The sequence below is a fragment of the Lissotriton vulgaris genome, chromosome 1_1 (assembly GCF_964263255.1).
Source record: "Lissotriton vulgaris chromosome 1_1, aLisVul1.2, whole genome shotgun sequence".
In the NCBI taxonomy this organism is placed as follows: domain Eukaryota; kingdom Metazoa; phylum Chordata; class Amphibia; order Caudata; family Salamandridae; genus Lissotriton; species Lissotriton vulgaris.
In genome coordinates this window covers 445,115,883-445,134,559 of record NC_141685.1, presented here as the reverse complement: position 1 = coordinate 445,134,559, position 18,677 = coordinate 445,115,883, and the positions used below count along the sequence as shown (strand labels likewise).

The 18,677-nt window shown below is 44.1% G+C and overlaps 1 protein-coding gene across 6 annotated transcripts in view; it reads right to left on the bottom strand.

The window, feature by feature from the left end:
• Window positions 1–18,677, bottom strand: part of PATJ (PATJ crumbs cell polarity complex component) — a 1,366,227-nt gene that overhangs the window by 220,796 nt on the left and 1,126,754 nt on the right. For all 6 annotated transcript variants that reach the window (XM_086953328.1, XM_086953320.1, XM_086953345.1 and 3 more), the window contains one exon: window positions 4,362–4,555. In XM_086953328.1, coding sequence (XP_086809454.1) covers window positions 4,362–4,555 — 194 coding nt within the window. The remainder of the gene's footprint in view (window positions 1–4,361; window positions 4,556–18,677) is intronic.

Genomic DNA, 18,677 nt, shown 5'->3' with positions numbered 1-18,677 from the left:
ACCTGTCAGTTAACAGTCACACCATTTGTGCCATCCACTACAGTGACAGTATACACAGGGCTGCAGGCATATCCACTGCAGCCTGGCTGTGGAAGCTTAAACTGCCCGTTTGACCTGTCAAATAACTCATTTCGACAGGTCTAAACCTTCCTTACTACTCATGAGACAGGGTGCATGGCATTTTAAAGTAGGGCAAGTAAACGTTTAATGTTAAACATGTCCTTATAGTAAATAGGCCCTAAAAGCTATTTTACTGTAGCAGGATTGGCTGTTGCAATGGGAAACATTGTAGTACAATATTAAATTTAATAAATGTTATCTCAGGATAGGAAACAGCTACAGATTTCATTTTTTGGACTTGTAGAAATATGTACTACAAGCCCAATTAAGTGGTGAAGTCAGATGTGCAATAAATATTTTGAGAAGAGGACTTTTAGAAAGCTGCCCTTTCCCTGCCTACATCATCGGGATGCCCATCTGCATGCGCCTAACTGTCACCTAGCAGCTAAATAGCTCCCTTGATGAGGTGTGAACTTGCTCCCAGAGTTGAGACAAAGGATTTGGGAGTGGGGAGGTGCTCTGCTCATGCGTTTCGCTGACCCTCTCGGCTGTGCCCAGAAATGTAATTAACTTCAAAGAGGCCTACAGGGACAAAACCAGCTGGAAGAGGCTTTTCACCAATTTCCCAGCTAACCTGCTCCAACTGGTCCTACCATGGACTCTGCTGTTGACCCATGCTTTAGTGAGCCTTAACCTCCATGTGCTGTCCCGAAGGCCCTGAACTCTTGTCTGGTGTCAAAGTATACTTCTAACAAGCCCTAAAACCTAGTACTTAAAAACTTTGTGGCTCTGAGCTTTTCTGCAGAAGCAAATCTGATTCAGCAGGATCTCTTTGAGAAAGTTTGCAGCCTCGTGGAGCCCTCTCTGGTTACCGCCTGCAGTCTTAACCTGCTAGAAGAATTCAAGATCCAAAAAAGTTACTAACTCTGAAGATAGAAATCGTCACCAAACAAATATGCAAAAACTATCCAGCTGGCAAGTGTCCTCCTCTAGGCACAAAATAAAAATGTCTCCAGCATGGAGCTCTCTCGCCAAAAGTCATCAGGCTTCACTGTGACCGCCTACCAGTGGCTATCATGTGCTATGATGCCCTCTTTGGCCACAGCCTGTCTTGTCCAGCTGTGCACTTATGACTTACGTTTTAGAGACTAAGCCAGAAGGTAAAACTTCTGACTATGTCGAACCTGGCTCCATCGTGCTAGGTCTTAACTTGTGTTTAAATACCGGTCAAGCACAACCAGATGATTGTGAATAATGCTTAACGCTTTTTGGCGCTATATTTATAGTTACAACATTTCAAAACTCTGGTTCCCCTTATTGGACTTTTGTCATTTTGGTGTAATTTTATTACAATTTACTTTAACTAAATTGCATAAAGACTTTACACATTACCTCTAAGATAAACCTATCAGCTCAGTTGAATTTAGTGACTTTAATGGCTCATCTGACAGGACTTGTGATTATTATTTGAGGTGGGTACTCACCATCCTCACATAACACTTCCAGTTTCTCACAGAGATCTAGAACACTTAGCAAGTTTTTGCTGTTGAGGTACTGCACATAGAGTTGACCGTGTACTATACCAGCGGCTCATAACCAAGAATACATGCTTGAGGAATAATAAGATGGTCCACCTGTGGGCGTGATCGAAGATATATCATAGGTGGGCTTGACGGGATAGATCATAGAAGTACTGAGGAAAGAACAAATGAAAGCTGATACATTTGTTTGAAGAGTCGCTGACTAAAGGCATAAAAATGATGATCATTATGCAGGTAAACAATTAGAGGGCTCATTAATAACTATGCTGCCATCTCACATTTCTTAATAAAAATGAATGCCTAATTAATTTTGTATCAGAGCAGTGTTTACCTTGATTGACTCTCCTGTTAGGCCTAGGACACAAAGAATAGTTTGCATGCATTGCTATTCACTTGGTGGCTTAAATGATGTGTATCACAAGGTAAACACTTAAGAGTCATTAAGCACTGACGGGTGAAACATCAGAAGAAACAATGCTGGTAATGTTGACAAAGCTTTACACAGTGACCAATGACAACAACTGTGAGGGTAAACAACATAGTGGTAGAAAGGCTTGCCTACTACATAGAATACAAGATAGAGGCTTCAGATCTCAGACTTCTCATTTTCACCATCCCACAGCTAATCTCACCAGAAAAAGTACTCACTAAAAACATTTATGTGGCCCTGCTACACGGAAGGCATGATCTAAAATTATACTTATGTGAGCAATATTTCACTTAAATAAAAATTAATCATATTCTTTTGTAAAAGCTTTTATTCGACACTTTGTCATAAAGCCAACACACATATAATACACATAACATAATCATCATTAAAAATGTGTTAGAATTGATAAAACATTACAATCATTCGTAATGTGGAAAGTGCAAATAAGTGCAAGGTGCATAAGGTAGGTCCAGGACCATCATTACACAAAGAATTTTGTGAGGTGATTCATTGCTCATATGTTAAGAGAAAAATATGCATATCGGGTTTCTTACAAGACCAAATCAAGTATTAAGAACAATTATATACAATTATAAATAATTAAAATGCCAGAAGATAAAAACAGTTTTATCCTACATTAGCAGTCCAAGTTTCTTTCTAATTATGCAAACACCATGGAGATACCTGCTCAAACCAAATGTTATTAGCTTACTGTTCGAAGATCTAAGTATACGCTCTGCCTCTTTGAATGATCGTGTGCCCAAGTTTTTACAAAGGGGTATGATCCATTTCTTGCGCAGTAATACATATGGCGGGCAGAAAAAGAGGATATGAGCCTCATCTTCTTTCAGTTTTAGGTCACATGATTTACAATATGGGTCTTTGTTTGCCCCTCCCCACCGGCAAGTATTTGCGTTTATCTGTAAGACCCCATATCTAAATTGGAGGTAAACAGATTTGGCCAGGGGTGGCTCAATTTCGTCCATGAAATGTTCAAACGAGGGGTGATCCTTAAATTGCAGGAATTTATGCGTTAAAGTACCAGTAGCACGTTCGTATACATTAATGTTCACGTAATTCCAGTAGGCAGATTTTACTTGGTTCTTACAGATGTTTGGCGAGGTAATTGACATTGCTGGTGTTTCCCAGAAGTGTGATAGACCTATTTTTATGAACCAATGGGATACATGTCTCAGCCACTTAATTGAGTTAAAAGAATCCAGCTCCCTAACTTCCAATAAACCTGCTCTATAGTCAGCAAGTTCCGGAGTAGACCATAATCTCACCCAATAAAGCAGTGGCCTCAACCAACATAAAAAATCTGTACGTTTTAGACTGATGTCTAAATAGACCGGCACTAGAGGTGTTCTTACTGGCAGTCTTAGTAGACGTCTAAAAAACATATTTTCATCAACATCGAATGATTTTTTTGAGTAAGGCCCCCAAATATCAGCCCCATACAAGGCGGCAGATTGAGCTTTAGCTTTGAACACTTCAATCGCAGGGGTTATGGCTTTTGATGTGCTCCCACCATGAATCTTTAGAATGGGGAGGGAGTTCTGTTTTAGTGTTAACCTGCTTTTTACTAATTGGTTTGTCCAAGACATTCTGCTATCCAAGATAATCAAAGGAATCTACATAGTCAAGTTTGGTATTATTTAGGGCCAGGTTCTTCTTAAATGATTTGGGGGGATTAATGGCCATATACTTAGTTTTAGATGAATTGATTTCTAACCCCTTTATCTCACAATAGCTGTTAAATTTATTTATTAGATTTTGCAAGCCTTTTGGTGTTTGGGATATTAGGATGGTGTCATCCGCAAATAACAATGCTGTAACTGCCTCATTGCCCAGTTTAGGTGAATCGTGGTTACATTGGGCTAGGTAGTGGGGAATATCGTTTACAAACAGGGAAAAGAGGGTTGGGGCCAGTACACACCCTTGTCTTACCCCCCTTTTCACTGGGATGGCTCGGGTAAGTTCACCATTTCTTCCCCACCTTACTTTAGCAAAGTTATCAGTATGGAGTTTTATAAGGTTAGCCAACAATTCATCCGGGACACCCATCTTCCTTAAACATTCCCATAGTAAGTGGCGGGGAACAAGATCGAACGCTGAGCGTAGGTCCATGAATGCAACATATATGCTACACTTCTTTATCTTAATATATTTCCAGCATATACACATGAATCTATACACTTGATCCACAGTGCTTGTCTTGGATCTGAAACCTGCTTATTAAATTACAAACCATGAACAATGAAAATATTTACGTACCTTTTTATAGTTATTATTGAAAATAAACTATGTAAATTAAAACGAATACTTGCCTTTTCCCGACGATACTGAGACCTAGGCCCCTGCCTACTTTCTTTTGAAGATCAACATGGAACATCTCCAGGTTCTCCTCATCTTTATACTGGGCCTCATCTCTGTAGACGACCAGTTGCACCTTCTGAGGGGTTTGCCTTAAGGCTGTGATTGCATCTTCATGTGAGGCACTCCTTAAATCAACACCATTAACCTGAAGGAGCAATTGAACATATATTTTACCATAGGTTTTATGGCCCAGCTACCAAAGATAAAAACAAAATGGCTGGCAAAAAACAGGAAAGGCACAACATAGTAGATTGTTAATACGCAAAAAGTGTCAGTGCAAAGATGGCAATATTTTTATGGAGCCTTTTTGGAAGTGGTCAGTTGGGCTCTCACATGGCAGCACTCCAAAGCCTCACCTGCACTAAGAAGATGACCACATTGTATTCTGTTACATGTTGTCTCCCAATTCTCATTTGTATATTTTCATAACACTCATTGGGGTGATAACAGTAATCTGCTGTCAGGTGACAGGCAGTTGCTTTTTACTCTGATTACTTACTAGTAACCTTCATAATGCAGAGTCCTACCTTTCTATATCCTAGTCCTAATACATGAGGTGTCCAACTCTGAGGCAGCCTCTTTAAAACCTACATTTCCATAGAAACTTACTTTATATCACTATGCCTATTTAGGGGGCTTAAAAACTCAATTCTAAAAATCCTTATAAATAACAAGGACATTAAGGAAACATCCTGGCCCATCACTACCTGGGAAGAACGGCGTGAAGCTGGATATGGGTGAGAATTAGTATGACTCTGTGAACTGAAGATTAGCAGAAAGTAATCCGAGCATCACCACTTTGTCCCTTTTCCTCATAGGTGTCATTACATATGAGGGCATAAAAAACAAATGGGCAATGAAATAAAGCAAAATATCAAATCTTCTAATGTAGTAGACATGATCTTTTATTTACAAAGAGTGAGATAATCAAAAACCTAAACAGATATAGAACTAATAGCAACAGCAGAAGCAGTCCTGGAATTTTTTGCCTGGCATGTAGCGCTGAATGAAGGCACTTGCGGAAGCCCAAGTAGCGGCTCTGCAAAAATCAATAAAAAAAATTATTGCGGGCTGTTTCCTAAGAGCAGCCATTCTCCTCGCAAAGTGACCTAACACCACCAGAGGAAGCAGAATCCCAGCCAGATGTTAAGTCATAGAGATTGCAAAGCATGCCCAATGGCTAAGTCTTGGAAAAGAGTTTATGACCGTGCCAACTAGTACTAAATGTCACAAATTAAAAGTGAGATTTACAAAATATGGAAGTGCTCTGTAGATATATTTGAACAGCCCTTCCAACATCCAATAAATGCAAAATAATTCCTCTTGTGTAGAAGGAAAAGAACAGTGTTAAGGTAAAACAACCACCTAATTAAAACTGAATTCAGAAAAGACCTAAAGGCAAATCAGGAGACAGATGTAAGAGTAAACTTTGAGGCAAAAAACGATTAAAGGTTCAAAGGAGAGAACAGCCCCAATCTCACCCAATCTATGTGCCAAGGTGATAGCTACTATAAACATAACCCTACTCAAAAGAGGCTTGATGAAGGTTTCTTTCAAGGGCTCAGAGCAAGCAGGTTACAGGGCCATTAGAACCAATGCTAGGTCCAAGATGGAACGTAAGAACAAACCTTTGGCTTGGCTTCATTAAAACTTCTTTAAAAGCGAGGGGCTAGTTCAAGCTACCCAGGAGAATGAAAATAAAATCTCTAAAGGTATCAAAATGACATCATCAGTGGCGGCTCCTCCTCTATAGCAGAGGAGAGTCGCCCCACTGCTTTGAGCAGTGTAAAGGAAAGGGAATATAAAATGATATTATCTTTTCGTTATTACCATTTTTGTTTCCTTCCTTTGCAGGCGAGAAGGTAGGCAGGTCTGCTCTGCTCACGCGGAGCAGGGTAGGAGAGGAGTGATTTGCCCACTCCAAAGTGCGCAATGACTATCTGGTCCACCTTCTTGGGCCGCCTGAACCAGTCATGCGGACTTCCCCGTTCTCCATGCAAGCTGCATTACAGCCTGCATGGAGAACAAGCTCAGGCTCCCATTCTCCTGTCCCAGACGAGAGCAGCAGCAAGAAGCAGAGAAGTAGTGGTGGGGCTGGCGGCAAGGTAGGTGTGGTCATTTAAAAAAATATATATATCTACCTTGCGCCCGCCCAGGCAACGGCGAGTCATGCTTGCCGCAACTGGACATCACAGCATAGGGACTGCTGAGGCCAACAGAAAACCTTCATTAATAAAGTCAAGCAACCAAAGCGAGTCACATGAGAGAAGGTTTAACTCTTTAGAGGATCCCCCGTTCTAAAATAAGACCAATGCTTCTTACATACTTTGAGCAGAAGGTTGGCGGCCTGTCAGACTGCCATGGTAACCAGGTGAAAGAACCCTAATTTACAGAGACCTAACCTCCCGAAATCCAGATTGTCAACTTCTGCAGGGTTAGAATTGTGAGAGGAAATGGAGATGGGGTTAAGGAAAGAAGCCACTCCTGCTCCCCCTCTTAATTCTCCACGAACAGGAAACCATGACTTCCTTAGCCAGACAAAAGCAACCAATGGTATCTGAGCTCTCTCATTTCTGATTCTGAAGTAAACTCTGTAAAAAGGCAATGAGAGAATAGCATTCAGAATACTATGAGGATGACAGGGGATCAATTCCTTCAGCTCTGTAGCTGGGCATTAAGGGAGTTAGAAAGGACATCCAACAGGGGAATCCTAAGCCTCTCACAAAGAGTCTAAAGGAGATCTGTTCTAAGGTAGTACTATGTTGATGTTGGAAATACTCTGCTTAAACTGCTTGCAGACACATTGTCTTTCCCCAGAATGTAACCTGCAGAAAGGGGAAAAAGGTGAGATTCAGCCCAGGAAAAAGCTCTATGTCCCACTACACCTATGCCTTGCTCCTCCCAGTTCGCTCACTTAGCATTTAACTACTGGATTGTCAGTCTGAACGAGAACAGCATGTCTTGTCAGTAGGGAAGCTAAATACAACAGAGATCTGAGAATCACAGTAAAGTATCTCCTGCTCATTGAGTGTGCTGCTGCCCTTTGAGCCCGCAGACCCTGGCAAGAAGATGGTCCCAGAGTTGCTTGCCAACTCCTGAGACTGACATCTGTGGTCAATATTAGAGGCACAGGAGGAGCTAGATCTATTTTCCTGAAGAGGCCGCTGGGAAACAGCCACCAGTGTAATGGCTGGCAGATGGTGCTGGAAACCGGAATCTGAGTCTCAAGGACAATGGAAGCCAGGGCCCAATGAAGTAGGATGTGATGTAATGGAGGCTTCATGTGGATGGAACCTTTGCCCTAGGAACAACAAAACTGATGATGCCATGTCCCCCTGAATCTAAAGCCACATGCGAGTGAATGCCGACTGACTCAACAAGAGAGGGCGACAGAAACGATGTAACTTCAGAATACAGTTGGGGGCAAAAACATTACCCAATTAAGTATCCAAGAGGCAAACACAAATTCCAGGCCCTGACTTGGATGAAGATGAGACTTGACTTAGAATCCAGCAATCATCTTCTAGCAGTGTACAGTCACCATGGATGTCCTCAGCTGCCTTTTGAAGATATGGAGATCAAAAAAGCCTTTAGTCAACATAGTGAGAAGAAAACAAGTTACTTACCTGTAACTTTGGTTCCCCAGTATTGGTAACTTTCATAGATTCCCATGCTTTGTATCATTCCCCGTCGTCGGAATGGGAGCCTCGGTAAATAGTAAAAAACTATAGTAGTAAGCACAAAGTGAAAAAACAGGCCTAGGCCTCATCTCATTTTGTAGCTTATCCACCTCTTTGTGTAAAAGAGACCAAATTTCTGCAGCAGCCAATCAGATCAGCCTCACCCCATAGAACCTTCCTGAGAGAAGCTCAGAGCCTCAGATTTTCGTAGCCGTTGTATACAGCTATCCACCAAGATCAGAAGAGTGAGCTTTCCCAGGGGAGGTGGGTGGGCGCATGGGAATCTATGAAAGTTACCAATACTGGGGAACCAAAGTTACAGGTAAGTAACTTGTTTTCTTGCCCCAGTATTGGAACTTTCATAGATTCCCATGCTTTGTATCAGAGTAACTAGCAGTAAAGAAAAACATATTTTGTCATACCTGAACCTGAAAATGTGACACATCTCTGTAAAAACAGCATAACACATAGGATCATGAAATATGACAATAATGCAGTATACAAAATATGCAAAGGAAGGCGGGATAGAAAGGAAAGCTCACCGACTTATTGGAAAAGGTTCCTCAGGACTGCTTGGCCCACTGCTGCATCCTCCCTCACAGAAGAATCCAGACAATAGTGGCGGGTGAAGGTGTGGACACTGCTCCACGTAGCCGCCCTGCAAATGTCCTTGATAGGGACTCCTGCGAATAACGCCGCAGATGAAGCCATGGATCTGGTAGAGTGAGCACGAACTGCTCGCTGCAGAGGTTTCCCAGCCGCCTGGTGACAAAATTGTATAGCACTGGAAATCCAACGGGAAATACAAGCCTTCGAAACAGCACAACCCCTGCGTGGAGCACTGAAGGAAACAAAGAGCTGTGAAGATTTCCTGAACTGCTTCGTTCGCTCCAGATAGAATTTCAGGCATCTGTGAATGTCCAGAGAGTGCAGAGTTCTTTCCGCAGGTGAAGAAGGTTTTGGAAAAAATGGTTTCAAGACCACGGGTTCATTTAGGTGGAATTCCGAAGGAACTTTCGGGATAAATTTAGGATTTGTTCGTAGAATCAGCACATTATTCTTAAACTGGAGAAAAGGTTACTCAATCGTGAAAGCCTGTATCTCGCTTACTCTACGAGCCGATGTCAGGGCCAAGAGAAGAGCCACTTTCCAGGAAAGAAACTTAAGGTCAGACTTATGCACAGGTTCAAAAGGGGCTTTCATGAGGGATGACAGAACCAGATTCAAGTGCCAGGTTGGAGGAGGTGGCCGAACTGGAGGAAAAACCCTGAACAAACCTTTCAGGAATTGTTTGACAATCCTAGCCGACCATAGGGAAGGCCCTGAAGATGAACGTCTGAATCTAGAGATGGCTGCCAGATGGACTTTTATCGACGATGGAGCCAATCCCGATTTTGCCAGAGAAAGGAGGTAAGGCAAGAGCTTGTGTGGAGAAGAAGTATACGGGTGTAAACCTTCCTTCTGGCACCAAACACAGAATCTCTTCCATTTGGCTCGATAGGTCTTGTTGGTACTAGGGGCTCGAGCCTGAGCTAGAATGTCTCTACATTCACTTGAAAGATCTAATCCCTGGAACTCTCTGAACTCAGGAGCCACGCTGTCAATCGCAGGGACTTCAAGTCCGGATGTAGAACCTGACCGTGAGACATTGTTAGCAAAGTTGGAATAGGCTGTAGGAGAACTGGCTGGTCCTGGGAGAGGAGAAGAAGCTCCGAGTACCAAACTTGTCTGGGCCATGCTGGAGCGATCAAAATCATCCTGCACGGTTCCACCTTGAGTTTGCTGACCAACTTCGGAATCAGAGGAATGGGAGGAAAGGCGTAAACAAAGGCGCCTGACCAGGCAATCAAAAGCGCATTCCCCAAGGATTCCCGATGGTGAACCCTGCTTGCGAAGGACAGGCATTTGGCGTTCTGGGGAGTCGCAAACAGGTCGATTGATGGTGTCCCCCATCGAGCAAAGAGATCCTCCAGAACGGTCTGATCCAGCTCCCACTCGTGAGAGACTGTCCTCTGACGACTCAAAGCGTCCGCCTTGACATTGAGCGTCCCCGCTAGATGTTCCGCTGAGAGGGAGACGTTGTTCTGTATTAACCAATTCCATATCGTTTGGGCTTCCTTGGAGAGGGTGGAGGATCTTGTGCCACCCTGTTTGTTTATGTAGTGCATGGCTGTAGTGTTGTCCGTACGAACCAGCACTGTCCTGTTTTGAATCCTCGGAAGAAAAGCTTGAAGAGCCAAGCGGATCGCGAGAAGTTCCAGGAGGTTGATATGGAACTTGCGTTGCACTGGACTCCAGTGACCGCTGACCTTCAGCTCCTGGAGGACCGCTCCCCATCCTTCCATGGAAGCATCCGTTGTTACAATCAGGGGAGATGGAGGAATGAGGAACGATAAACCCTTGGAAAGATTGTCTTTTTCCAGCCACCAGCCGCCTGCTTTTCTCATTTCTTTGGTAACGACAACCTTGTCGTCGAAGGATCCTGTGACCTGCCGCCACTGTCTGTCCAGTTGCTCTTGTAGTGGACGCATCCTGAGCCTGCAGTGCGGAACTAAAGGAATGCAAGATGAAATCGATCCGAGAAGTGATTTGTACTTGCGAACTGTCAGTGTCTTTCGAGATTGGAGAAGACGAGCTGAACACATTAGTTTGGTCTGGCGCTCCTCCGATGGAAGGGCTAAGCAACTGTCCGTGTTCAGGATGGCTCCCAGGAACCTTGTTGACCTGGATGGGTATAACACCGATTTCTCCTTGTTGAGGCGAAGACCTAGCCGCTCGAACAGATCCTTGCACGTCCGGACTGCACTGGACGCTTCTTGAACAGATGGAGCTTTCAGCAGCCAATCGTCCAGGTATGGAAACACCTGAATAGCTTGTTTTCTGAGAAAAGCTGCCACCGGAGCTAGAACCTTTGTGAAGATCCGTGGGGCGGACCGGAGACCAAATGGCAGTACCTTGAATTGAAAGTGACTCTTGCCCACTGTAAAGCGCAGATATTGCCTGTGAGCTGGATGGATAGGAACGTGGAAGTAGGCGTCCTCCAAATCGAGGGTCGCCATATAATCCCCCGGATTGAGCAGACGAAGGATGTCCTGAAGAGTGACCATCCTGAAGGACAACTTCACGAGATAAGTGTTGAGCTGCCGTAGATCTAAAATCGGACGCCACTTGTTCTTTGTCTTCCGAACCAGGAAGAACCTGGAATAGAACCCCTTTCCCTTTTGCGAAAGGGGTACAGGCTCTACTGCCCCCTTGGTGAAAAGTTGGTGGGCTTCGAGATGAAGGAGCCTGAGATGTTTCGGAAGGAAGGCATCCGGCGCTCTTGTTGGAGGAAGGTCTTGAAACTCCAATGTGTGTCCTTCTCTGACAATCTGGAGGACCCACTGATCCGATGTAATAATTATCCAGTTGTGTAGGCAATGGGAAATCCTGCCCCCCACAGATGTGAATGAGGGAACAGGAACAGTGGAAAGAGCCACCTGGCCGCTATTGTTTCCTGGTGTTGTCTCTCCTTTGCTGCCCCTGGCGTCCTCTAGGCTGCTGGCGAGAGAAAGAGCCCCTTTGAATGTATTGTGGTTTATACGACTGGCTGGACTGAGATCCAGAGGAGTAGCGATTTTGATTACCTCCACGGTAAGACGAAAAGCCTCTTCCTCTAGCTCCTCTGAAGGGCACCTTACGATACTGCAATGTACCCAAGGACTTAGCTGTATCCGTGTCCTTTTTGATTCCCTGCAGGGCCTCATCGACGTGCTTGCCAAATAGCATCTCACCGTCATATGGCAGATCCAAGATCTTATTCTGTACCTCCTGCCTGAACCATGTGGCCTTTAACCACCCTTGGCGTCGCAGAACCGCCGAGCCAGCTAGTGCACGGAATGCGGTGGTTGCAATATCCATTGCCACATCAATGACTTCCGAAGAGGCCCGCTCCCCTTCGAGCAAAATCTTCCTCACATCTTCCTTAGACGAATCCTGCAGTTCGTCAACAAATGGGGCCAGATCGCACCACATTTGTCGATCATAGCGTCCCAGAATCGCTAACGCATTGGCTGCCCTAACCAGGAGACTGGCCATAGCTGAAAACCTCTTGCCCACATTGTCTAGGCGCCTGCCCTCCTTATCTGGCGGCGTAGTCATCGGCGCAGAAGGATTCTTGGACTTACTTTGGGCAGCCTGCGAAATGACCGAATCCGGTTTCGGTTGGCCAAGTAAACATGCTGGACTGCCATCCGGTGCCTTATACTTCTTTTCTAGTCTCGGAAGTACCGGGAGGACTGTAGCCGGATTATGCATAGCCTTCAAGCCCTCAGACCAGACATGCTCGATGATTGGAATGGACCTCACTGACTTCCTGAATGGTTCTTTAAAGTCATACAAAAAGCAATCCGATTGCACTGTGGTCACTGGGAGACCAAATCTTTTGGATGCCCTGTCCATTAAGTTGTGAAACCCTCCAACATCCGCTGGAGGCGAAGTAATATTATCCGGGTCGGTGTTGTCCGGATCCATAGGGTCAGTAGTATTCCATGGCGTCTGTTGATCCTGATCAGGATCCGCTTGCTGGTCTGCATCTGAAGACGCAGCATCATCATCATCATCAGTGTCTTGCACCTGCACTACCTCTTGAGGGCGCACTTCCAGCGCAGCGGCACGCTCTCTTGAGGGTAAAGAATGGTCTGCCACAGGACGCAATGTCTGAGGCGGAGGTGTCGTGGGGCGCACTTGTTGGGCTTCCGGAGGTGTCGGGAAACGTTGCTTGTAATCCCGCAACATAAGTTGTAAATCCGTCACTAAAGCGGATGGTATTGCCACCATACCCTCGGGTAACTGACGCATCGGTTGTTGTGGAGGCACCTGCCTGGTAGCAGTACATTCCTCCTCATAATAATGCTCTGGAGCATAGTGCTGTCGTTCCATCTGCTCCTCCTCAGAGCTAAACTCCTGCACCTTAACCTGGAGGTCAGAAGGGCTATAGGCCTGCCCAAATTCACTGAAAGTCTCATCCTCAGAGTCATCCTCCAATAGTAGTGTTGGTGGTAGCTTCTGAACCTGGCGAGGAGACGTCATCTCTGGCGTGATATGTTTCCTTTTCAGCGAAAAAACCTGTTTTCCCGCCAATTCCATCGTCGACGAGGTCGTCGTCGACGAGGCCCTCGTCGACGAGGCCGTCGTCGACGGGGAGGTCTTCTGTGTCAGTGTCGACAGTGGAAGTGTAGACATAGAAACTGTCTTCGTCGACGAGGATAGTGTCGTCGACGAGGTGAAGCTCATCGTCGACGATGGTGGAATCGTCGACGGGACCGTCGACGAGCTCGTCGTCATCAGCATGGCAACCGGCGTCGTCGACATCGTCGTCGTCGAAGTCGTCCTCGTCGACGACACCGCCGTCGACGGCAGCTTTGCAGACATTGTCGTCGACGTGGAGGTGGTCACCCTCGTCGACGACGAGCAGGATTCCGGAGCCTTGAAAGCAGTCGACGGTGTAGCCGTCGACGCAACCATCGTCGACGAGCCCGTCGACGAGGCAACCTTGGTAGAGCTGTCCTTTTTAACACTCGTAGACGACGTACCTGGGAGTTTAGTCGTCGACGGTTTATGCTTCTTGTCTGAAGCCGCCTCTTGAATCGGGGTTGAAGGCTTTTTGACCCCACGATCCTTCTCTGAGGAAGGCGAAGAGACTGTAGAAGCCTTTCTCACCTTTTTTGATGTCAGAAGTTCCTCAGGCTTACCCTGCCTCTCCTTTTCACCTCGGTGAGGAGATTTTTGGGCAGCCGGCCTGTCAGACCTATCAGAGGTCCCTGGTAAGGCCTTGTGTCGGGACTCGTCTGAAGCAGAAAGGGGGGACCTACCCCTCTTTTGAGACCTTCTGGATGACACCATAGACGAGGAGCCCTCACTGTCCGAAGAGATAATGTCCTTCCCGTCTTTCACCTTCTGAAGCCATGTGAGGAGACGTCCTTCTCTGTCCCTCTGGGTCTTGGCTGAGAAGGATCTGCAAATCGGACAGTCTGTCGGTTTATGGTCCGGATATAAACAGTAGATACAATCCTCATGTTTGTCCTCGACAAACAACCTCTTCTTAGAGCAGGTGGCACAGGCTCTAAAAAGGGCTTTCCTCTCCGACATGTTGAGAAAAAATCCAAGTAGAAGAAAAAACTGAAGAAAACTGAGCAGAGCTCAATGGAGACTCCCTTGCACAACGTGCGGTAGAAAATCTGAGGCTCTGAGCTTCTCTCAGGAAGGTTCTATGGGGTGAGGCTGATCTGATTGGCTGCTGCAGAAATTTGGTCTCTTTTACACAAAGAGGTGGATAAGCTACAAAATGAGATGAGGCCTAGGCCTGTTTTTTCACTTTGTGCTTACTACTATAGTTTTTTACTATTTACCGAGGCTCCCATTCCGACGACGGGGAATGATACAAAGCATGGGAATCTATGAAAGTTCCAATACTGGGGCAAATGTGAATGCCTTCCTGATGCAAATTAGCTACCACGAGAGCCAACACCTGTGTGACAACCCTGGGGCAGATTTGAGTATGAACAGAAGGACACAGACTTGAAAATGGGATCCTGGAACAGCAAAACAAAGAAGCTGTTAATGTTACTCCCTGATAGGGAAGCAAAAATAGGTTCACTGCAGGTCTATTAAGGCCTTGAAATCTATGGGAACAATAATAGAAATAACTCTTAAAAGTTTCCATCTGGAAAAAGACAGTCACATTCTTGAGGGCGATAATGAGCTTCTTGAGGGTTTGGGGACTAAAAACAGGATGGTGGTACATTCCAAGGCCTTGCTCCTCCAGGTATGGGGGATATTGCACTACTCTGAATAAAGCTCTGACCGTGGAGACAGAGCTATCTGTTTTAATGGATCTTATAGACAAGATATTGTTGATAAGGCGTTAGCACTGGGAACCATCAATGAAAGAACTAGGAATTTTCTTATTAAATCCAACCCAAGGAGTCCGTCCATATATGCGGCACCAAAGATTCATAAAAACCCTACCGACCCACCGATACGGCCAATAGTATCTACGTGCGGAAGCATTCACGAACCAGTAGGGCAATATTTGGATCGTCATCTCCAACCGATAGTCCAATCTTTAGCCAGCTATATTCGAGACACCACAGACTTTTTGAGCAAACTACAAAACATCAAAATCGAACCCAACGAACAGTTATGACTATGCAAAGCTGACGTCAGCTCCTTATACACCTCAATTCCACACTTGGAGGGATTTGAGGCCATGGAACAGGCTATCCTTAAACTAGATATGGAAGAAACCATGAAAGTATTTCTGATGGAACTCGTTATGTTTACTCTACATCAGAGTTATTTCAAACATGATGAAGACTGGTTTTTGCAATTAGTAGGCACGAGCATGGGAAATTACGCAGCTACAGTATACGCGAACATATACATGGGTGAATTTGAGAATACCAATATCTGGTCCAATCCCATCTGGAACAAACATATCAAGTTGTATGTTCGTTTTATTGATGATTTATTTATTCTTTGGAAAGATACAAGAGAGAACCTTGAGCAAGCTTTACGCACCTTGAATTCAGCTAACCAACAAATTCAGTTTACATGGACAATAGATTCTCAAACCATAACATTTCTGGATGTTCTCATCACTTTAAAAGACAACCATATCACAACAGATATATTCCGCAAAAGCTACTGACCGGAATAATGTTTTACACTATACAAGTTTTCACCAGGCATCTTTGAAAAAACACTTACCCAAATCTCAGCTACTAAGGGTCAAACGAATCACTTCTGATCCCAATGTGGCCAATAGCAGAATAGAAGAAATGACCAACAGATTTCGAGAAAGAGGATACCCAGAACAGATACAAGACACAGCCAAAAACCAGGTGAAAGATCTAAACTGTTTGGATCTTCTAAAACAATCCAGGGTGAAACCACAAAGTGACAGAATGGTCATAGTATCGAAATACTCAAATGTGAGCTCTATGTTCAAAAACATCATACTGAAACATTGGCCAATGTTACAGCTAGAGTCAGACTTTAAAGATATGTTCAAGCCAAGATCTCTCTTTGCATACACGAGAGGAAGAAACCTGGGAGAAATTTTAAAACAACCCAAAACCATTAACTTACCCTCACGAGTCACCAGACCATGCACTAATTGCAATAACTGCAATAACATAATCACAGGCAACAAGGTGACTCACCCTATGAAAGGATATGATACAGCCTTGAACGTCACGGCCACCTGTGACACCAACAATTTAATATACCTGTTAAAATGCCCATGCGGTAAGGTATATATAGGGAAGACCGAGCGAAAACTTAAGATTCGTTTAAATGAACACAAGTCCAACATCAGGACAAAGAATTTGAAATCATCAGTGGCCAGTCATTTTATGGAAATGAACCATAACATCTCTCAACTCAAGTTCATGGTGTTAGAAGTGATTAACAAAATTGAGGGAAGAGACAACAATAAAATGTTACTCCAACGAGAAAATTACTGGATTTACAGACTTAATTCCATCAAGCCATACGGGCTTAATGAACGTATTGAATTTTCATGTTACCTATAAGATACCGCGCAGGATACTCTTGAGTAATAGAGCGCGTAACAAAAGGCTTTATAACATAACCTATGTACTGACAATCAACCCCACCATGATGGGCCCACTTGTCATGGACCATCCCCTGACCGTGTATTTACTTAATTTGTTCTACCTTATGTTTTTACATTTATTATCTAGTGGCCGCTAGATTTATGTGTTTAGTTTCTCCATCTATTAGATAATAGACATCTCATACACACGCCATATGTCACTATCACATTGCAACCGAGGTTTCCAGCAACCCGTCAGTCTCCTTTTTACTCTCACGCTTTCACGATTACATGACCGGTAGACTTTTCAGCTTCACTAATTGAGCCCGTTTTTTCGCGCCAGTACCCGTTCGAACTACAGCGAGTGTGTATCACACCACTCTAAACAGCAGAACGTATGCCACATCGCATTGACAAACTCTGTAAGTAAGCATAAGCGTTCCTATTAGGCACAGCAGCATGTAAAGCGCCGTCATTGTTTTCGTTATGTTCCATTTTAACTTTATTTATTTTCACCCGAGTTTGTCATTAGCAGCACTCCATCTTAACATACTTTAAACCACTGTGTAAGTCTTTATTTGAGCACCGCTACCGAGATGCATGACTCTGGTCATTTTTACTCACACTCCCCCGATATTTGTAAAAGCATGAGACAGCGACCTCAATTCACTTTTTCATTCGGTAACTGCACGTTCCAGCGTGACGTTCACAACCATCATCTTTAAGCACAATCACAGTTCTACCCAATGTGTCTACACCATAGTTGTATTATGACATTTGGCAGCATAGATGTGATATGATATATTTTCCACTGTATGTCGTTGTTTGTAGATGCTCCCTGATGAAGGGCGGTTGCCCGAAATGCATTGGAGCTGGATTAAATAATGTTCATCAATAAAACTTTATTGACAATGATGAAAATACAGACAAAAATGAACTAATGATCAAGAGGAAAATAAAACTTGATTACTTCATGTGAAACACTACCAGTGTAAATCTTTTTTATTAATAGAGGAGGATTTCACCACACATCAGTGTGCCTCGAGGGATGCCAACTTTTTTTTAATAACAGCAAAAAGAGCACAACAGTTAAAATCAGCTTCGAGGGCCAATATCAGTGTCTGAAATTCTCTCATTAATTAAAGTAAAGTATATGCTGTCCGATCTCTGACAGTAAAAGAAGTGGCAAAATGCTGATGGTTGAAGGCAAGCTTAGCTATTTTATCACTGGAATCAGATAAGCATTATCTTTGGATGCAATAACGGAAACAGCCAATAAGACATGGAATAGTGAGTCTACTTTAACAGAACTCGGAGAATTCAGTTGAAGGTCTGCTAGGAGATACATCTTGGACCAGTAGCTAACAGCAGAGGCATTTTTCGGGTTTGTCCATCGCTGAACCATCATCATCTGAAATTGCTGATAAACCGTATTGTTAATCAAAGCATTTAAAACAACAGAAACCATAGACACTGAAGTCCAGGTAACTGCTCAGGAGTTAAAGGAGCCTCCGGACCTGCCACTAGATGTCAAGTAGAGCAGTCACTGCACCTGTGGCTATGGCTTCAATGTCAAGAATAGCTTTGTTTCCTGGAGCCACATTGTTTTTTCTTAGCTCAATGTTTGCAGTGAGGAGAGGGGCTTTGAGCACTTGCTTACAATGATTCCATGGAAATGCAACAAAGAATCGTGCATCTAACTTGAGATTTAAAATAAAGATCCCTCTTTGAGTACAGATGACCCAAACAGCTCTTACTTCTAGATATTGCATAGAAATCTATTCAGAGGTGACATAACTTCAAACAAGATCACCTTAAGCCACACCCAAAACTAGGCAGTCCTCTGATCTTTGCAATCTACATGATGATAAGCACTGATAATTAAAGATATCTAATTATTGAAAAGGGGCAATACTTTGTGGCCTTACCAGGCTGCCCTTGCACAACAGAGATTTTAAGCCATAGCTAAGTTAATAATAGAGGAGAAA